Source organism: Neovison vison, chromosome 7 (genome assembly GCF_020171115.1).
Source record: "Neovison vison isolate M4711 chromosome 7, ASM_NN_V1, whole genome shotgun sequence".
Lineage (NCBI taxonomy): Eukaryota > Metazoa > Chordata > Mammalia > Carnivora > Mustelidae > Neogale > Neogale vison.
The window spans coordinates 184,101,624-184,124,511 of record NC_058097.1 but is presented as its reverse complement, the minus strand read 5'-3'; the positions used below and the strand labels follow the sequence as shown (position 1 = coordinate 184,124,511).

The 22,888-nt window shown below is 38.8% G+C and overlaps 1 protein-coding gene across 13 annotated transcripts in view; it reads left to right on the top strand.

Moving 5' to 3' along the window:
* Positions 1-22,341, top strand: part of LRRC4C (leucine rich repeat containing 4C) — a 1,197,418-nt gene extending 1,175,077 nt beyond the window's left edge. For all 13 annotated transcript variants that reach the window (XM_044259104.1, XM_044259107.1, XM_044259106.1 and 10 more), the window contains one exon: positions 20,319-22,341. In XM_044259104.1, coding sequence (XP_044115039.1) covers positions 20,361-22,283 — 1,923 coding nt within the window. In that variant the 5' untranslated portion in view covers positions 20,319-20,360 and the 3' untranslated portion in view covers positions 22,284-22,341. The remainder of the gene's footprint in view (positions 1-20,318) is intronic.
* The last annotated feature ends 547 nt before the right edge of the window (positions 22,342-22,888 follow it).

The window sequence follows — 22,888 nt, the reverse complement described above, 5'->3', positions numbered from 1 at the left end:
TCTAATGCCCATGAGCTGTAGTTGTTCCTCCATAAATATTTATCAGTAAAATTAATGAATTCCCTTCTAAAAAGTCCATAATTAAGCTAAGGACTGGGGTTTAATCTTCTTGCCTCCCTTGTCCCTAGCACAGTGCCTGATATATAGTAGGTGGAAACTCCATGTTCCCCTAGTGAGGGAACAAGGGTATGAATGAGTCCATCAATCACATGGTTCCCTGTGGCCAAATTAAAGGCTAAGCAAACCTTTTCCAATCATCAGGGACAGAAAAGGGATGGCTTCCAATCATTCTTCATTCGGCCACCAGGAGTAATGCCCTAAAAGTGGTTGTTTATTTTGGAAGGCAAAAGCTAATCTGAAGCTGTTTTCTTTATTTTTATATTCAAATATCTATAAAACAGAAAAACACCAGAGACCTATTCATTGCTCACAAATGATCTATGGGGTAATAATGTGCTTGCTTTTCCAGCTGTGCTGCACTTTGGTGCTATCCTGGGTTTAATTGAAAATATGCTGTGACCTTGGTTTTGTTCACTGGGCATGGGGGGTATAATTGGCATGAGGCCTCTGAAGAACTCCCTTTTAATGAATGTCATTTGGCTAATTTGGGGTTCGCCCGTGGGAAATAATGTGAGAAGTCCTGTAAAAACAAGATGCACTTTATTTGCATGCAATTCACATGAAGGTGGGTAAATTGGAAGGGGAGATGATTTAGAATTTTTTTAAGCTTTTTATTTTATACCTATTCGTTGAATTCTAAATGCTATCAGTATGATAATGGTATTGTCCCTAACAGTCTCATGTTTCATCATAATTAAATAAACAGCTTGTGAATTTCAGTCCAAAAAAATGTCTGTGTTCCACTCTTAACTTAAGGGGTTTCCATAGAAACTGTGGGCAGCAAGTTTAACTGACATTCATTGGACTTGAGGCTACATGCAGTGTTGCTATCTCTCTGTTTTTCTGTTACTCTGTGTATGTGTCTCCTTCTCTTCCTTTAACCCTGGAAACCCTCTCCCCCTCCCTCCTCCTCCTCCCCCAACCCCTCCTGGTCCTCCTCTGCTCCTCCTCCCCCCTCTGTTATTAGCAATGAGGAAGTAATTTGGACTCAGTTAGATTTAACAAATGTAATAATACTAAAATGAGCTCTGATACTTAAGTGTAATTGTGTTATTAGCTGGAAATGTTTTTCTTCAAAAAGAGAAGAATTGAGAGTGAAGTTTACTAAGGAAGCACATGCTGGTAAGAAGGAACCCTTGGCTGCCAGCTGGAAAGTTTGCAGGCTTCTATCAAGGTTCACATTTCCACCCCGGCTACGGTTTTTCCTTGGTTTAGGCAACCCACACTGATGTTTCTGTCTCCTCAGTCCTGATTTTCAGTCTTCCAAATGGAACGTAAAATCATTGTGCTGATCATATTGCAAGAGAAAGAAGGAGTTTATTTAGGGAAAAAAAAATTACTATGTATTGTGTACCTACTGTGTGTGCAATATTTGCTAGATACTGGCATTTAGGTTGTCTAAGTTGATCCCACCACAACCATTGCCAGGCAGTGTGCTGGAAGGAAAAATGGATCTAGAGCTGGGGGTTGAAGTCCAGAGCCCACAACAGGCTGGTTGAAAAGCCTTGATTATAGTGTGTAGATGCTCTGTCTTGGTTTCTCAAAGACAAAATGAATACGAGCACTTCTAAGAAGTGGTGTTTCATTAAGATTAGTTATAATAATACAGCCAGTACACCATAAGAGCTGTGTTTTCTTCCTCCCTTTAGAAACAAGTTGCCGAGAGAGTCTATTGCTTCTCCAAAGCAACATAGCTAGTAGAAAGTGTATCCATCTGGCACAGTGGGTAAAAGGGCATAGCAAGACAGACTGGAGATCAATTACTAATCGTGTGATTTGGGGTGAGCTACAAGCAGCATCTACTGTGCGCAGGTGTTAGGAAGATTCAGTCAAGTGTATGTAAAGTGCACAGGAGTATCTGCCACACAGAGAGCTGTGGTTTTTACTCTTTCTGTCTCCCTCCCTCCCCCACATTTCTGATTATATGTATTTTCAGTATGGGTTCAAAATTTTAAAAATGATCAGTCTCCAAAATCTACCAACTATGTATAGTTTTATAAGTTATAAGTCATCTCATAATTCACAAACTATCTAAAATTATCCTGGTAATGAGAAAGGAAGGACAAAAAATAGCATGCCCAGGGGCGCCTGGGTGGCTCAGTGGGTTAGCCGCTGCCTTCGGCTCAGGTCATGATCTCGGGGTCCTGAGATCGAGTCCCGCATCAGGCTCTCTGCTCAGCAGGGAGCCTGCTTCCCTCTCTATCTCTCTGCCTGCCTCTCCATCTACATGTGATTTCTCTCTGTCACATAAATAAATAAAATCTTAAAAAAAAAATAGCATGCCCACTTTACAGGTGAGGAAAAGGAGATTCAGAGTTACTGACCAGATAGATCTCTATATAGTGAAAGAGGAAGTAGAGTTTTTATCTAAGTCTGTGGGGTTCCTTTTAAAATTAAAACTCTCAAAGTCTATGATTCTTTTTTTTCTTTAAAGATTTATTTATTTATTTATTTGACAGAGAGATCACAAGTAGACAGAGAGGCAGGCAGAGAGGGAGAGAGAAAGAGAGAGAGGGAAGCAGGCTCCCTGCTGAGCAGAGAGCCCGATGCGGGACTCGATCCAAGGACCCCAAGATCATGACCTGAGCCGAAGGCAGCAGCTTAACCCACTGAGCCACCCAGGAGCCCAAAGTTTATGATTCTTAATTTGGGTTCTATGTTCATGAGCTTTAAAGCTTCAACCTGCAGATTTTAAGCCATCTTTCCAACAAATGGTGAGAGGAAGACACTTTTAGCAGGGGGGTAGGAAAGGAAGGAAGGAGAGGGTACTTACAAAGTCTATCTCTTAAGGACCTGTTTTCAGGTCATTCTCCCAGGATCCAGAGAGGCATGCAGAAATAAGGTTCCCAATCCCAGGGACAGAAGAGGCATTGATTTTGCATAGCAATATGCTTTAGTGGGGTGGGGTGAAGTGGGGAGGAAAAAACTGAAAAGAAGCCATGTATCAGTCAGAAATGTTGGTGGGCTTCTAGAGAATTCAGGAAAGAGTAAAGAGCTTTGACAAGAGTGGGACAGGAGATGATTGCTGGAGAGCATAATTGTTACCCCCCCCATATATACACATATGTCATATATGTATATATGTAGATGTATATACATATACAAGATTAATCACAATGCATATTCCTTTAATATATAATCATCATAAGGCTTCAAAGAGCTCATACTAGGAGAGAAGATGTTAGCTCTGTCATTTTTACCTGTGTGCTTATGCTTGACTTATTAGAATATTCACTCTGTGTTGCCTTTGAAAGATTCTTCTCTTTATGTTCCTTTCTCCATTTTGGGTTAGTTTAAAAACAAACAAACAAACAAACAAAAAACTGAATAAAAGAATCCCTGAAGCCACTTAGCCAGACAGACAGAGATTGTAGTATGTCACCAAGTGCTAAAAACATATGAGAAAGTAATTGTACCACAGATCACCTCGCTGTGTTATGGAGCTCCCTCTTTTGCTCAGGACTCCTCACATATGTTATATGACACCTGGAACCATTGCCAAATTAGTAAAAATGAATCTCTTTATTTCTGAGATGAAAGTTAGTTATAGGGGTGCCTGGGTGGCTCAGTTGGTTGAATGTCTGCCTTCTGCTCAGGTCATGATCCCAGGGTCCTGGGATCAAGTCCTGCGTAGAGCTCCCAGCTCAGCAGGAAGCCTGCTTCTCCCTCTCCTCACTGACTTGTGCGCTGTCTCTCTCAAATTAAGATAAAAAAAATTAGTTATAAATAGAAATTCTAATATTTCTATTTATAGACCCTAATGGATCATCTTGGCAGGTGTTGGGCTGAAGAGAGTGAGTAAGAAAAGAAATTATTATAGAAATTCCAGAGCAGGGTCAGCAAACTTTTTCTGTAGAGGGTCAATAAGTAAGTATCTGGGGCTATGGGAGCCTTGTAGTCTATCCCAACTACGCAATTTTGCACCTTAAGGTGAAAGCCGCTATAGAGAATACATACACGAATGGGTGAAGGAGTATTCCAATAAAACTTAATTAAAAAAAAAAAAAAAAAAACAGGTGGTGAGCCAGATTTTGTCCATAGGCAGTAGTGTTCCAACCACTGATATCAGAATTTTGCTTACATCCCTATCCATCTTCCATTTCCATTCACATGGCAGGTGCAACTTAAAAAATGAGGCTGGGGTGTGTAAGAGTGACAAAAGTATCATAATTTACCCTCATTTTGTGGGTTTTGCTTTTTGTTACATTTATTCTTGATTAAACCTTATATTTTCAGTATTTCTTTGGCCTGGGAAGAGCAGATATTCATTCTGTCTTCACTTGACAGAAGGGTACAGAAAGTTTAAGTGATTTGCATTGGTGTCACCTAGGATGTGTGATATGTGTATTGGGATCTGACTGTCACCCCTGTGTTTTTTAATTTATTCTTCCTAGGATGCATCCTTTAGAGAATAAAAAAAATAGTGGAGAAACAACCACGAAATAATTTTCATTTTCCAAACCAAGGAAATTTTCATTTTCCAAACTAAGAAAAAAGTAGTTCATCAATGATTACTTTTATAGGGACATGCATGTGTGTCACTATAATGGTATATTCCATTAATATACCAAAGGGGATCCAGTTCCTTATTGCTTTTCATGGATTTTCCTGAACTTTTTTCCCATGGTATGTTTTTGGAAATGATGCCTTTTGGGCCAATGAGTATCAGATAATACTTGGAGTTCTTATTTTGCACAGTACTGAGTTAACTGAAGCTTGTTCATATTGGAATGGAGTCTTCATGTTGCAAGGTTCCTTTTTAACTGAGAGCAAATCTGTCATAAACGAACTATGCAAAAAAAGAGGACTTGGTGCCAATATGCATGACCTATGTGCAACACGGCACCAAGCAAAATGAGGACTGCCTTAACTAAATGACTAAGAATCCAATTTCCAAATGTCTGCATCTGCCATATAATTCCCTCTTTTGCGGTCATTAGGGGGAAACAAAGAAATCACTGATTACAGCCATTCCCATTATCTGACATGTCATCACCAAGCTTTTGTCATTATGCAATGTTAACAGTGTTGAGGTTACTTGAAACCAGCTCCAGTTCCAATTAGGAGGCCATCCCTGCTATCTGCATTCTGATTAAAGGACGTTGCCTGGAAATCACAGAAGGAATCTACTCTGTTTCCTCCCCTTGCTCCGATCTCAAAAACACAGACTCAATTAAAGAGAGTTTCCTTATCAGGTTTTTGTGGGTCATTTTGGTGAATTTATTAAACTCTTGAGTCATGCTGAGAACTGGAAGGTGGTTGTTCAGAGGTCTTCCGTAGGAGCCAGGACCTGATGGATGGGTTTGCTCTGATGTTTTAGGGAGTCTGAAATATACAGGCGTTAGAGCAGCCAGTCGTGGGTCAGGAATCAAGGAAGCTGGTGAACTACAAAGGGAGTCTAGAGCAGAGATGTGAAAATCTTCATGTCATGTCAGCCTATATTTTAGCTAAAAAGGAGGCCCTCATTTTCTTATTCCTCATTTATTGAAATGATTTCTTAGTAGCCTTCAGACCTTACACTGTACTCTTCTCTTATCCCTCTTCCATCCTATTACAAATTTGCTTTTCCTTCTGATGATCTGCTCAACCACCTACACACTTACTCAGTGCAGCGTTTGACATTGGTTCGTGACTCTGTTGTTGATGTTAGGCTTGTCACAGCACAGTGTTTCAAATGATTGGTGATGGGGAGTTACTAAATGGAAGAGATTCCCTCACAGGGAAAGTTCACCCAGTATTGGTACCCATATTTGGAAGCATACATTATTAGAGCTGAAATGACTTTAATGGTTATGAAATGAATCCTAAACATCATTAGTATTTTGCCTGGGAAGATTGTGTGTGTGTTTGTGTGTGTGTTTGGTTACTGTCTAGAAAATTTGGGTTTTGTACTGTTTAAGAATAAACAGGGAAGTACTTGATAAAACATTGGAAGGTGATTTTAATATTGGAATAACTCTCTATATGTGGTATTTATTCTCCAGATTTCCAAGCATGGCGATTTAATTATATTACTCATTATAAAAATCTATATGCCTTTTGGATGCTATTGTTGGTTTGTTTGTTTTCAACCTATAAAGGCAATGATGACCTTGCACAGGGCATTTCCTAAGGATTAAGGAGCAGTTGAGGGTTAATGGCTATCAACTCCTCCTAGCTAGTCATCAATCCAAAGGAAGCATGGGAAGCAAGGTCATTAACTGCATTACCAACTTTCTGAAATCAAATCCTTCTCTACCTGCCTTGCCAAGATCTTATGTTAAAGATGGACTTGTTAGATTTTCAAAAGTTTCTTTAGTTACTTGCCTGTCATTAACCTAGACATGAGAATATATAAATATTAATATAAAATATGAACATATAAAAGAATATATCATTAGCCCCTATGGACTGATAGAAAATATCATGAGAAAGATAATTTTTTTTTGAGAAAGATAATTTTTAATACTTAGATTAAATGTAACGTAATGTTCAGCCTCTTTTTTTTTTTTTTTAAAGATTTTATTTATTTATTTGACAGAGAGAAATCACAAGTAGATGGAGAGGCAGGCAGAGAGAGAGAGGGAAGCAGGCTTCCTGCTGAGCAGAGAGCCCGATGCGGGCCTCGATCCCAGGACCCTGAGATCATGACCTGAGCCGAAGGCAGCGGCCTAACCCACTGAGCCACCCAGGCGCCCTGTTCAGCCTCTTTTATCTGCTTTCTTTTTATTCCCTTTTTCAAACCGAAAGCCTAGAATCATCCTATTGTGGGTCCTGAGAGGCTAAAACGTGTGTCTAATCTCTGCAGTTTCACCTCATTCAACAATAGATTTTGTGTTTGAGTGTGTTTGAGGGGAAATTCTTATTGGGATTTTGGTTGTATTATTTGTAATAGAATATTACTTTTTTGGTTTGTTCCTGTTATACAATGATCTTCACTAATATTAATGAGCATGATATTTTCTGTTTAGGCATCAGCCAAAACTACGTAAAATATTCTAAGAGATAAATATTAATAATTCGGTTACACTATCTCAGTGCATTTTCCTTTAAGGAATAAATGATGGTTAAATGAGGGATGGGGGAGTTCTGGAGCAGAGAAGTCCTCATTTCGTTATGCAGCATCCTGATTCTTACTTTGACATAAATTCCTTAAAAAAATGACAGGGAGTGACAAATTGTCACCTGAATACCAGTGTAATGCATGTGGCAAGGATCACTGTCACAAGGGAAAATGACATTCCAAGACCTTTTCCAATGGACATTCGTTTTGAAGTATTTACTCAAGATGGGGTCTGACAGTCCTTAATTTTATACTCTCGGAAATTTGATTTGGGTAGCTCATCATGAGAAAGTTGTAGTCACACTTATAAACACATAAGACATGAATATAGAAAGCAGAATGCCAGTTTGTTAAATTATAGCTAAAGCTATAACAGACACTTCAAGTACTTCAGTCTGTCAAATCTTTTTATGTAGAACTTAAACTTTTTGGAGTCATAAATCTCCTTGAGAATATGATGATAAAACCAATGAATAATCTTCCTATAAAAATATACAATCTCCACACTTATACAAAAATTTGCATATAATTTCAAGAGATTCATAAATGGTTTAAAATCCATTTGTGAGCTTCTTAGGAGCTCTTGGATTGAACTACGCATTTTCATGAAAAAAAAAACCATTATAATTCAATAAGGCAGTTGATGAGAAATCAACTAAGAAAACTTAATTGTATGATTCAAATTGCTTTAGCATCAGATTATAATTGTCTGATGTATCTGTCATTCTCCATAATTGGACTTCAGCTGTCACTGGGACTAGACAAATAACAATAACATAAATACAACAACAAATGTTCATCCAGTATTGACTATATACCAGACACTGTTCTGTTCTAAATCCTTCTATGTATATATTAAATCATGTATTCTCACAGTGATAGAGTATATATATCAGAGTATCCAACCTTTAGGCAGTTTCACAGATGGATACTACACACATTTTTATCTCTGATTTAAAAAAAAAACTCTATATTCCATTAGCCTTCACTTAGTTATGTAAGTAGTTGGTAAGTACCAAATTTTCTTGAGCTTGCTTGCTTGCTTGCTTTCTTTCTTTCTTTCTTTCTTCCGTCCTTCCTTTCCTTTTGTCTTTCTGTGTGTGTGTGTGTGTGTGTGTAATGATAGATATAATGTTACAATGTGCCATGTACTCTGGGTGTAATATTTAGGATACAGCTTATTGATGGTAAAGAGAAATTTTCACTTAGTCTATTGTTTTCAATCACACCTTTACATGCTGAGTTTGGGCAATCTACTTTTTCAGAATTTATTTTTATATTTTTGTTTTATGTGCATGAGAGGCCAAGGAGTAATTACTAAACCCCTCTCTTTATCATTTGTACTAAGTTGTATACCATTTTAACTTTTTTGGTTCTCATATGGATCTTATCAATGGACCTTCATATGTTAATTGTTATTAGAAAATCAGCTTATCATCCTGGCTCCTGACTGTGAATTAAAATATGGGCTACATTCAGTAATACAATTCCACAAATATTTACTGCATGCCTAGAAATCATCCAGGTCCTATCTTTCAGAAGCTTATGATTAAATAGATTGAATACATACCCAAACATTTAGATTCCAACACAGTTGATAACTGCTGTAGTCTTAGCATGACAGGCACTTTTGGAAGGATAGATTAGTCCCAGCCAGTAAGACTAACGAAGGTCAAATAGAAATGGTCATTGTAAAATTGGCTCTGAGATTGGGTACAATTTTGACAGAAAAGTCACAGTAGAACATTGCTGGCAATGGAGACAACAGGAGCAAGGCTCTGAAGAGGAAAAGTAGGAGGCATATTTTTAGCATCAGAAACAGACCGCAGCCTAGACTGTATTATGGAGAACAGTGGGAGATAAGACTGGGAAAGCAGTATGGCGCAGGATCATGGAGTGTCCTATGTGTCACACTAACGTGGTAGTTTTTAAGAGGGCAAATTTGCCCTCCAGGGGACATTGGCAACGTCTGGAGACACTAGATCCTCACAACTGGGGGTGCTACTGGCATCTAGTGGGTAGAGGCAGTAAGGGATGTCAGCTTTATTCTCTAAAGCAAATGGGAACTATTGATGTGTTATGTTTTCTTGAACTGTGATCACCTCGATTCTTAAGGCTTGTTACACTAAATCTGGGAAGTGTTAACTGCATAGATCTCCCCCAGGAAAAGTATAAGAAGAAGAGAGCAATTCTGGAGATAAAGAAAAACATGTATTAATCATGTTGTGGCCCTGAACCTGAGAAAAGAGAAAGAATTAAAAGGAAAAGCAGAATAGTGATGTTTTTATGCATTGGTAGGATCTAGACTTAAAAATATTAGTGCAAAGGAGAAAGTAGGCATTTCTGATAATTGAGACAGTCTGATTTCATTTCCTGAAGAATGAAATATCAAGCAGTATATGGAGCTTAAGATTTTAAGCTTTTTTCTTGGCTATTCATTTCACAAAACCAACAGAGCAAACATCTATCATAAAAATACAAACATAGCTCTGAACACCTCAAATCCCACCCTTTCATTTGAGAAACAAGTCAGTCATTTATATTTCATTTCTTCATAAATAATAAACATCAAAAAGTGAATATGATCAAAAGGATTCATAACCAGCCAGAAGCTTCATACCAGGTATGTTTATCTCTCTTGCATCATGTGAGACTAAACAAGAAGGAAAAAACAAATTAATTTTATTTTTAGCCTTGCCAAGTCATGAGCTATATTTCTGGGTCTGCTTTTCTAACATGAAGTAGATTTGACTTTTCGTAGCGAAAACAGAGGTGGAGCTGTGACCGCCTACCATAATCCCCTGCCTATTCCATCTTGTTCCTTTGGGTTGTGACAAAAGAATTAAGAGGTCTTTTTTTTTTCAACCCATGGATTTTCTAATTAATGGTTCAAATGAGTTCCTGAAGCAGAAATGTGGTGATCAAGATCTCTTCCATTTTAAAGGGGATTTGACGATTACTTGACTTTCTGCCGTATGAATTCCTGTTTTCTGCTCTAAAGGCTCTGACCCGAAGGAGTGACCCAGAAGCTGAGCCAGACCTCCCTACCTCTGATGTACATGTGGGTGCACTTGAAGAAGCAAATCAGGAGAACAACTTATGCATTATCCACATTAGAATTTCAAGGCAATCATGCTATTTTAGGCACATACAGCAGAGGGCATTGTTTGGCCAAACTTAAATAGGGCTGCTATTAACAATAATAAAACAAGGAAATCGAGAAGCCTTCCCCTGAAAACAAACACACAAAATAGAAAAGAGAGCTAGGAAACAATGAAATGAACTTTATATTGCATTGCGCTCCCTAACTTCTCTTTGTAGGAAGGACTTCTGTGAAAATAGTTAAAAGCTAGACAAGCATCGTTTCAGAAGTTGATGAAATTCCTACTGTGTGAGTTGGGCTCTACTAGATGCTAGGGATCCCTAGATCAATTAGTGAGTGTGATGTCATTTAGGTCCTCAGTGACTTTATAGTCTTAACTATCTACGGGCTGCTTAGACAGCAGCTTACTCATTTATTCATTCATTCATACATTTAGCAAATATTTGAGGAACATTATTCCAGGTGAAAACTACTGAATAGGACAGACAAGTCTCTGCTCCATGGAACTTAACATTCCATTCAGATGAGACAGATAGTAAGGAAATAAGCATCTAAAGATATGAGAAAAATACCAACAATAAGTATGATAAAAATTAATTATGGTGATATCATTGATGATGGTAGACACACTTCTTTAGGCTAGACGGTCAAGGAAAAAACCTCCTGAGAAGGAAAAATTTAAAGAATGTTCTGAAGGACAAGGAAAACCAACCACTCAAAAATCAAAGGACATGTGTTGCAGGCAGAGGGGACCCTACTGCAAATGTCCCCAGGGAAGAAAACCTTGGTGCATTTGAGGACCAAAGGAAGTCCAATGTGGAAGTCCAATGAAGGGGGATAAAGAAAAGCTGAAAGGTACGAGACACAGGCAGGTATCAGACGATCTTGATTTGGGGACCAAAACAGTTTGCATTTTACTCTAAAAGGATATGGAGCTAATAGGGGCATTTCAGCAGAAGAATGACATGAACATATTTATATTTTTAAAATTTAAAAAATTAAATTTAAATTTAAAAATTTAAATGCCATATGGAGAATTCACTGTGGTAAGGCAATTGCAAAGATAGAGAAACTGGTCAGATGGTATTTCAGTGGTCCAAGTTAGAAATGAAGATGATTTGGTCTAGAGAGGGTCGAAAGGAAAAGTCGACTGATCACAAGTTTTATTTTAGTGAATCCCATGAATAGTCCTGTGTTGCATATAAATAAAGAAAAAGGAAAGTCAAGGAAGAGTCTTACATTTCTGCATTGAGCAACGGGGTGTGTGATAGTGGCATTTTGGGAGGTACAGGGGCAGGTTTTGGGATTTGTTTTTAGTTTATGCTATGACATTTAACTCAAGTAATTCTCTCAATGTCTATTTATTAATGTTATTACCATCACTCCCATTTAGAAAGGTGCACCTCGGAGAGAAACAATTTGCCAAAGATCAAACAGTCAGTAATACTAAGCCAACCTTCCAACCCTCCTCATTCCATTCTCAATCTGGTTTTTCTTCCTCTAGGTTTTGCTAATATAGCTTTCTGGCTCTTTCTGTGCTTCAGCATTGTTTCAAGTTGGAAAGTACAGTATTTCTTTAGGGAACCAAAATGGTACATGTGTTTAATTATCCTTGGTGTGCCATTTACAGAGTAGACACGAGCAGTACCAGAGATCCGAGATGCCACTCTCTTGACATGAACATCAGAGTTTCCAAAATCATACCCTGATCTCTGTGTATAATTTTTTTTCCATGTGACCACATACAGAAGCTAATTTCGCCTTCATTGGTATTTCGTGGTCTATGGGATTTCAACTAGGGCTAATTAATTTCCACCTGTGCATATCTCAGTCATCAGATCATGAAGAGAAGTTTCATTGAGTTTTAAAGCAATGCTAGGGATGTGGATTATTGAAGTCGTAGGACTCTTCCGTCAACTGTTCCTCTTTCCAAAATTTCTTTTACATATGAGGGCAGATCATTCTTTTTATACACAGTGCTCTCTCATCAAACCCTTTCCTGCCTAAGGGGATTGCAGTTTCTTTCTAAGTCTCTTTTTTGAAGGAAATCCAAACTTCCCGCAGGCTTGTGGTGCCCCTCATTTGGGCCAAGTCAACTATTTAAATTCTGCTGCATAAGCCTTCTGCTTCCGGTATGTCAGTTTTCCTTCATTTCATGCTCCTACTCCTCTGCTTTTTTAAGTAATCTCTTACCTCCTCCGCCACCACTCTGCCTCAGTGCAAGTTTATGTCCCCTTAGAGACTTACATATGATCCTGAATCCCCTTAAAATTTTCTCTGATTATCTGTTATTTATGATAATCCTTTATGGCATTTAAATACTGAATATGTTGGTTTGCATTAGTACCCAGGACATCTATATGTACACTTTTAAAATATGTATCTGTACATTTGTATTAGAGCTCCCACAAGACTATAATATTCTAGAAGTCCTGGCCAATTTCATTCTTACAATCCTGACTGTACTGTCCAAGCAATAGCAACATGTTGGCCACATGATTGTTTTTTCCTTTCCTTTTTTTTTTTTTTTTAATACATAGTTCTCTCTACTCACTGTTTCTTTTCATCTGATGGTATTGTAATTGTGTCACTTCTAAACCCTGAACATATGTATTCTTTTGCTATAAATCAGGTAAGTCTTAGAGAAAAATGAAAACACAGACTCAGGTGTCATCATCATCATCATCATCTTCTTCTTCTTCTTCAATCTCAATTTCTTCCAGTTTTCTAGAAACATTGCCAAGTCAGTGTGTTCAGCCAAAGAACCTCCTGTTGACTTGACAGGTTGAGTCCCTGGTTTACAGCCATTTAAATGTTGTATTACTTCCATTACATTTGCCTAGAGGGTCAGCCCTAGGCAGGGTTACAAAAATTTTCTTCTCACTGGAAATCTGCAGAGCAACAAAAAACTATATAAGGAGTAGAGAAAACTCAACCGACTTATAAAATTGGGTTTCGATTGGGGGAAAAAATAAATTATATTAGAAAATATTTATAAAAGAATTTTAATTTGAAGAGGTAAGCTATCTGTGATAATGGTGTTATTCGAGGTGCTGTTTTTCCTTCTGTGGTGTATTCTAGCACTCTTTAATATTTAAAGAGTTATACAGGAAATGACTGCAATAGAAAGCCATTTAGCATGATAGGGCGGAGGCTTACCTCTTTTCTGACTAACAGATGCCTCAGTTTACGCTGTTTCCTTTGGTAGGTTTCAAATTTACAATGGTACACAAAATCAGAATTTTTCTGCTGTCTTACTTGTTATTTCCTTGCCATTGGTTTCAGAAATGGAGAGATGGTGAGAGAAAAAAAAGTAAGAGGGAGGGAGAGACAAGGGGAGAGGGAGAAAGGAGAATGAATATGTAAGTATCAAGATAGGTTTGACTGTACGTGACCAAGAAAAAGTAATTATTTATACTGTAAGAAGTTGAATATTTTATATACTAAGAAAATATAGAGGAAAGATAGTAACAGGATTCATTAATTCAGTTGCCCATCACGAATATAAAAAAATACAAATTCTTCCCCTCTTTCCATTTTCCTTCCTTGGCATAACTGCTTTATCCCTCAGGCTTCCTCCTTTCTTGGCCACAAGATGGCTTCAGCAACTCTAGGCATCTTATACTCACAACAACATCCAGAAACAGAATAAATAACTATTTCTTCCCCCTGTTTTTCTTCTTATTAGTGGGAGAAAAAAAATTTCCAGAACCCCTCAGCTGACTTCTTCTCACATCTCATTGGCCAAATTGTGTCACCTATCCAGACCTAACCAGTCTCTGGCAACAGAAATGTTACAACCAATATTTGTTTAGATAAGAGCTCAGCAAACTATAGTCCAGAGGTTAGCCCTAGGAGCTAAGATTGTTCTTGAATTTTTTTTTTTTAAAGATTTTATTTATTTATATGTTAGAGAGAGAGAGAGCGTGCGCACAAGCAGGGGGAGTGGCAAACAGAAGGAGAAGTAGGCTTCCTGCTGAGCAAGGAGCCTAATGTGGGACTCAATCCCAGGACTCTGGGATCTGACCCAAGTCAAAGGCAGATGTGCAACTGACTGAGTCAACCAGACGTCCCTGTTCTTGAATTTTTAAATAGAAAACAATGTTAAGAATAATATTTTGAGAGGCACCTGAGTGGGTCAGTTGGTTAAGCAGCTGCCTTCGGCTCAGGTCATGATCCCAAGATTATGGGATCCAGCTCCACATTGGGCTTCCTCCTCAGTGGAGAGCCTGCTTCTCTGTCTGCCTCTGACCCCTCCACCCTACCCATTTTGCTCATTCTCTCCTTCTCCCTTTTTTAAAAAAAGAATAATATTTTGAGACATGTGAAAATGGCATGAAATTCAAATATCAGTGCTCCTAACAGGTTTAATCAGAACCACAGCCATATCCACTCATTTACCTTTTCACTACAACTACTTTTAGGCTACAATGGCAGAGTAACATAGTTACAACAGGAGATCATATGGCCTGCAGAGCCTAAAATATTTACTCTCTGGCCCTTTACAGGAAAAGTTTGCCTAGCCCTAGCTTAAACCAAATTCTATTTACCCAGCAGTCCTGAGTCAGACTCTTCCAAAGCAGAGAATATAGTTTCATGATTTTAAAAAAAAATTTTTTATTTTTTTTTAAGGATGGGAATGAAGATTCCCAAACAAAATGTTCTAGGGCAAGAGGAAGGAATGAAAGTGTTGGGGAGGCAGCAAATGAGAAGAAAGAGAGAAAGAGAGGTCCAAGCACAATTTAAATGAATAATCCATTCTTCGTGCTGTAAAAAGCTGACTCCCAACACAACTTGTTGAAAAAACAGAGCAAGTTTATTGCTCATTCTGTTAAGAGAGGCCACCATCTCACATAGGTATGGGAGGATCTATGAATAGAGTGGTAAAGATTAGGACAGAATTTATGGAGAACTGGAAGTCTGATTTGAGGGGAGTTTTCACTGTGGGAGGTTGATTAGGAGAGAGTAAGGATTGCAGTACAGCCATCTAGGATTTGTGAAAATCGCTAGGTGAGGCAAGAGATTAAAAGAATCTTAGAGAATGAACTGCCATTAGATGCCCTGATGGGTCTTTGGGCAGATTCCTAGAGGGACAGTGAAACAATTTGCTTGGACAGGAGAGTCCCCACAGATAGAGAGGCTAATAAAGATGATGGAAGAGCAAAAATCATGGGTATGTCAACAGAAAGGTATGGTTTGGAGGTCTGTTTCCAGGCTGAGTGTGGGGCAAGTGGTTTTTGTTCTCAGAATTTAGGTGGTTTGCTGGAGATTCGTATGAGGGTGACTGTGTGTTCTGTGGGCAAGAGTGGTTGTGGCTAATAAATTTACCTTTCTTTTAACCTGGCTTCCAAACTAGTTCCAGTACCTAGACTCAGTTTCTGCTAACTGAGCAATGAAACTGTGCTAAGTAGAGCAGCCCCCTGTATCTCAGTGCACTGAAGCATGGGTAGGGAAAGAAGAAAGGTCTGTTGACAAAGTCAGAATATCCTCTGGGACAAGGCTGAAAGTATTACAGCTTAATTCAAAACCCATACAGATCCATTGGTAAATAAACCCTGTCAGATGACATTGTAACGGATAGAGCGTACTTTTAAATTGATTTCTTTTTGATGTGATAAAATCATCTTATGAAAGAGATGCTGAAACATGGCTTTTAATGTAAAGTAACATAATTTAGATTTTAAAAATAGAAAACCTTTTGTTGATAGTAGGTTATTCGATTCAGTGCACGTACCAAGCGTTATTTTCTGTGGGTTATAAATTACCTTTGAACTGGCTATAATTCATAAATCGTTACTTATGACTGATTTATAAGAAATCTCATTAGTAGCAAGAGTAGAAAGACCTTGAAGTAAGTAAGAAATAGAAAATAAAAGAGCCTGGGGATTGAAAAAGGGAGAGACACATGCACTCTGCAATTAATTGCAATGTATTGGATTTGCATATGAAAGCATGCTTCTGATCATTGCAGTTAATCCTTACTATAACTCTGAGTAATAGATATTAGTGTTATTCCTATCTTATATAAGAGGAAGCAACTGAGTGTTCCATCGTTTTATTTTTAGTTTGAATATGTTTTACATATTTATTATAAATTGCTAATTATGAGCTGGTAAGTATGTGTATGTATATGTATGCATATAGATGTATATAGATGTGTGTATATGCATATATATGTATATATATACATATATATATAAATGTGATATTGCTAACAAAAGCCTTTTGAATAGATGGAAAAGTAAAGTAAAGAGAAATGAGAAGTGAAGTAACTTTCCCAGTGGCAGAGTCATGGAAGTTTAAGCCGGCATTTAAATTTAGGAAGGCTTTACCAGAGCCTTTTCCTTTGACCATGGGACATGGCTCCTTTGCTATTTCTTATTTTAAAGAGAAAAGGATAGCAAATGGCTTATCTTAAGCAAAGGACTTAGCTTCTTCACTTCTGTGCTATGTCCAGTCAATCAGTTATTTCTCTATATCTCTATTACCAGAGACCCCAGGATTCCAAGAGTCAGAGGGTAGGGAGGTAGAAGGTGAACTAGAGGAGTAGGACCCTTGGACCCGAGTCCTAAAAATACCCATCAGTTAATGTATCAGAGATTTTATGTGCTATTTTCTAAATGCCCCATTACCTTAAAAAGTGAGTGTTGGAGAGAGGGGAGCAAATGTATAACTACACCAAATCATATGAATGAAAAATTTTCAGTGGTCATGTCACTGGAAATGTAAGTAAGATTCTATTTAAAGTGGAAATCCCTAAGGGTTTTTAAGGTCATGCTTGAATTTACAATAAAAAATATCTCCTAATCTAGCTCAGGGTGAGAAGCCTACCAATCTTATTGTTGTCACTGTGTAAATAGGACAATAGAATAGACCTATAAAGCCATCAACAAGATTATTAAGATGAGCATCCCCCCCATTTAGTGATTAGTTGTTTTAAAATGTAGATTTTATTATTATTTCAGTATAATGAGACAAATCAGGAGACAATTGTCATTGAAGAGATACATCCTTTTTCTTTACTCACAGTTCCCAAGAGGAGGGGGCATGCCATGTCCTAAGGGGGCCACACAAGGAAGCACCAGGGTCAGTCACAGGGGTAGAAGGAATAACGAAAACTCTGAGCAAGTGCCTTTATCATGGTTTGTGAGAGAAAGCAAGAGAAGGCAGGGTAAGCAGGTTTGCAGCTGGCATTGCCCTGTGAGATCCTGAGAAAGGAGCTGATTGGGGTATAGGCTTCAGGTTGATTAGTTTGAATATGAAAGGCATGCTTGTGGGCAAGTCCTTTACTATTTCAAGGAATTGGCTAGTCCTTGAGGGGCTCTCTCTGGAACAGCAAGGCCCCAGATAACAAAACATCAGAAAATACAGAAGATAGGGTCACCTGAGTGGCTCACTTGGTTAAGCGTCCAGACTTTTGATTTCCACTCAGGTCATGATCTCAGGGTCATGAGGTGGAGTGCTGCATCAGGCTCATGCTGGGTGTGGAGTCTGCTTAAGATTCTCTCCCTCTCCCTCTCCTTCTGCCCATCTCCCCCCAACTGGTGAGCTCTCTCTTTCTCTTAGAAGAAAGAATGAAAGAAAGAAAGGAGAGAGAGATGGAAGGAAGGAAGGAAGGACGAATAGAAAGGAGAGAGAGATGGAAGGAAGGAAGGAAGGAAGGACGAAAATATAGGAAGTAGAAAGTCATGATTACTATATTAGTCTCTATCACTACACATATACAGAGTTGTAACTAGATAGTAACTGCTTCTACACATTTACAACAACCTTTTTACCCAGGGTCTAAAGTGTGACAGGTGAGAAAAACCATCAGACATGGCTTCTGTCCTCAGGGTGTTCACAGCATGGTGGGAGAAGCAGGACCAGAGACTAATGATCTAGTACTAATGATCATAGTACTAGAATCTATCTTTCTATCTCTCTCTCTCTCTCTCTTTCTATCTATCTATATCTATATCTCTCTCTATATATATAGAGATATGGTGTGAAAAGTCAATCTAGTCAATCTAGAGCTGCAGCAGCCTGGAAGAAAGAACTGTCTCTTTCCCAGGTTCTCCATTCTCATGCCACAGAGAACGGTTTACTGGTCCCTGGACATGCAGGCATCTTTCTGGGTCCTACTCTCTTGGCTGAGGGTGTTCCTTGGCGAAAATGCTCTTCTTTCCTTTTTTTTTTTTTTTTTTTAATCAACTTCTTCTAGAGAACCTAGATCAGGATCCTCTTCTTTTAAAACCCTCTGATTTACCAGCATGGACTGAGCTGATCTGATATCAGTGCCCCTGTGCCAGAGTGGCCTGGTCTCATACCAATGAACATATGTTATTGTGATTCATCTTTGGCCTATCTGTCTCCCCTTTTAAATGATCATTTCCTCAGGGGTGAGGTTGATGGTCTTCATCTTTTTATGCTCAGCAAGATGTCTGGGTGAGGGCAAGAACAAGAACGGTAATAATAATGGCTGACATTACTGAGTTTTTAACATGGGAGAGGCATTATTCGAAGCACTTTATCTGTTTTAACTAATTTTATCCTCACAACAACACTAAGGGTATGCACTATTGTCATTCTGATTTTGCAAGTGAGGAGGATGTGTTATGGAGAGAAGATTAATAAGTAGTCCAAGGTGACACATAATAATTACTAAATTAGTGCCTTTTTGAGTTGGAAGGTAGTGATCGCCATCCCCCCCCCTTTTTTTTTAATTTGTTTGTTTCCAAGAGATTCATAGAAGGGACACTTTATTGAGATGAGAGGTTTGGAAGAAGTCATTACACAGGTGTCCAGTTCATGATAAGAATGAGACAAGCACTGGGTAACCCAAAGCTCCTTTAAAATTCCTTCTTGTGCTGGAAGAGATGCAGAAAGTAAGTTATTTTATTCCCCTTCCCACAAATCTACTTAAAATCAGCGAGAGTAGGGGTACAAGATATATAGCATTTCTGTTATACTAAAGTGTCCTCTGTACATAAAAGTTATGTTTCATGGAAATTATTTAATTTGTTTAATTTGTGGTCTGTCTGCCTGTAGGTAGCAGTTGTTGTATTATAGTGAGTTTGGGTATTTGAAAATCTCTAAAAGTTTATGTACATCTGTACATGCCATTGTTTCAGTGCATCTTCACAGTTGCCAGGGTTCAGAGCTGAGGTCACCCCCCAGAAAATTTTAGATTTATTTTAGATTATTTTAGAGAAATTAATCATGAAAAAATATTTTGTCTTTGCCATTGTTCTCCCAGAAACTTTTTAATGGAGATTTGAGATCATATGCTCTTGGACCAGTCAGATGAGTGTGTGAGTCCTGGTTCTGTACTTATGAACTTTGTGACTTTGTGTTAGTTTCCCTATGATTAAACTTCTTCATTTTGGAAATGGAGACAGTAAACCTCCCTACCTCAGAGCAGTGGTGTAAGGACAAGAAAGGATCAGTCCACGCACCCTATGTAATTGAAAAGGATCCCATTCACAGAAGGACCCACGCTTGGTTAATGCTCTGGTGTTACACAGAGATGAAAGTCTTCATAATTTTTAAGAAGCCATCCTCCAGTTTCATTTGGCACTGGACCCTGAAAATCCTCCTGGACAGGATTGCTTGTGAAGTCTATAGCCCATGGTGCCTGGCATATAGAAGAATCCTCAATACAATCTCAGCTATTACTGGTTTTTTAAGGGAGCTTTTTGTTTGTTGGGTATAGGGCCAAATCTTATTTTCTGTACTTTTTCAATCTGGTCTGGCCTTTGAACCTGCTGATGGGGTTTATCTCATATGTCCTCATGCATTCAAGTCATACTTGGTTGCTGAACACTACTGTAAGGTGTTTCCCCTCATTCTCTGTGAGCGCACACCTGATATGGGCTGTGGATGACTGCTAATTTGAAGTACAGAAACATTTTCTCTATAAATATGAGCCACATCACTCAATAAAAAGACATTAGATTGGTTGTTGGCTTAGTGTGAGAAACGAGGGCCTTAGCTGGTATATTATGTCACTGACATTGCTCCAGAAAGACATTTGGAGGAGATCTAATACCCTTTTTTGCTCTTATGTTGCAGACTATTTGAACTCCAGACGGACCAACACCAGATAAATTATGAATGTTGAACAAGATGACCTTACATCCACAGCAGATAATGATAGGTCCTAGGTTTAACAGGGCCCTATTTGACCCCCTGCTTGTGGTGCTGCTGGCTCTTCAACTTCTTGTGGTGGCTGGTCTGGTGCGGGCTCAAACCTGCCCTTCTGTCTGCTCCTGCAGCAACCAGTTCAGCAAGGTGATTTGCGTCCGGAAAAACCTACGGGAGGTTCCAGATGGCATCTCTACCAACACGCGGCTGCTGAACCTCCATGAGAACCAAATCCAGATCATCAAAGTGAACAGCTTCAAGCACTTGAGGCACCTGGAAATCCTACAGTTGAGTAGGAATCATATTAGAACAATTGAAATCGGGGCCTTCAATGGTCTGGCAAACCTCAATACTCTGGAACTCTTTGACAATCGTCTTACTACCATCCCAAATGGAGCTTTTGTATATTTGTCTAAACTGAAGGAGCTCTGGTTGAGAAACAACCCCATTGAAAGCATTCCTTCTTATGCTTTTAACAGAATCCCTTCTTTGCGCCGACTAGACTTGGGGGAATTGAAAAGGCTTTCATATATCTCAGAAGGTGCCTTTGAAGGTCTGTCCAACTTGAGGTATTTGAACCTTGCCATGTGCAACCTCCGTGAAATCCCTAACCTTACACCTCTCATAAAACTAGATGAGCTGGATCTTTCTGGGAATCATTTGTCAGCCATCAGGCCTGGCTCGTTCCAGGGACTGATGCACCTTCAAAAACTGTGGATGATCCAGTCCCAGATTCAAGTGATTGAACGGAATGCCTTTGATAACCTTCAGTCACTCGTGGAGATAAACTTGGCACACAACAATCTAACACTACTGCCTCATGACCTCTTCACACCCTTGCATCACCTAGAGCGGATACACTTGCATCACAACCCTTGGAACTGTAACTGTGACATACTGTGGCTCAGCTGGTGGATAAAAGACATGGCCCCCTCCAACACAGCTTGTTGTGCTCGATGTAACACTCCTCCCAATCTGAAAGGGAGGTACATCGGGGAGCTTGATCAGAATTACTTTACATGCTATGCTCCTGTGATTGTGGAGCCCCCAGCAGACCTCAATGTCACTGAGGGCATGGCAGCCGAGCTGAAATGTCGGGCCTCCACGTCCCTGACCTCTGTATCTTGGATTACCCCAAATGGAACGGTCATGACACATGGGGCATACAAAGTGCGGATAGCTGTGCTCAGTGATGGCACATTAAATTTCACGAATGTAACCGTGCAAGATACAGGCATGTACACATGTATGGTGAGTAATTCTGTCGGAAATACCACTGCTTCCGCCACCCTGAATGTTACTGCAGCAACTACTACTCCCTTCTCTTACTTTTCAACCGTCACAGTAGAGACTATGGAACCTTCTCAGGATGAGGCACGGACCACAGATAACAACGTGGGTCCCACTCCAGTGATTGACTGGGAGACCACCAATGTGACCACTTCTCTCACGCCACAGAGCACAAGGTCGACAGAAAAAACATTCACCATCCCAGTGACTGACATAAACAGTGGGATCCCGGGAATCGATGAGGTCATGAAGACCACCAAAATCATCATTGGCTGTTTTGTGGCCATCACACTCATGGCTGCAGTGATGCTGGTCATTTTCTACAAAATGAGGAAGCAGCACCATCGACAAAATCATCACGCCCCGACAAGGACTGTTGAAATCATTAATGTGGATGATGAGATTACAGGAGATACACCCATGGAAAGCCACCTGCCCATGCCTGCTATCGAGCATGAGCACCTAAATCACTATAACTCTTACAAATCTCCCTTCAACCACACAACAACAGTTAACACAATTAATTCAATACACAGTTCAGTGCATGAACCGTTATTGATCCGAATGAACTCTAAAGACAATGTACAAGAGACTCAAATCTAAAACATTTACAGAGTTACAGAAAACAAACAATAAAAAAAAGACAGTTTATTAAAAATGACACAAATGACTGGGCTAAATCTACTGTTTCAAAAAAGTGTCTTTACAAAAAAAAAACAAAAAAGAAAAGAAATTTATTTATTAAAAATTCTATTGTGATCTAAAGCAGACAAAATTATGTGTATTCCTCAGAACCTGTTTTTGCTGCACTTATTTACTATTTTCCCACATCTCATCCCTGCCTTCCCTGGTTGCCATATTTTTCATAGATCTCAAGTCCCTAAAGAACTGGCCTAGGAAATTTTGTAAGAATTCTGTTACACTTTGAGATTTTTATGGTGAATTCTAGTGGTGAGAACCAGTCTATTTTGTCTTTCTTTCTTTCTTTTTTTTTTTTCTCTTTCCTTTCTTTCCCTCATGCCCTTATGAAGTAGTCCAATGGGGAATGCAATATTAGAAATAGATTTTTAAGAGAGAACGAGATTAAAAAAAATGCAAGATCTTATATTTTTCATGTAATGACCTGTTCTGTATTTATGAGAACCATTCAATGACAAAGAAAAAGAAAAAGAAAAAAAGAAAAAAAAAAGAAAAAGAAAAAAAAAGAA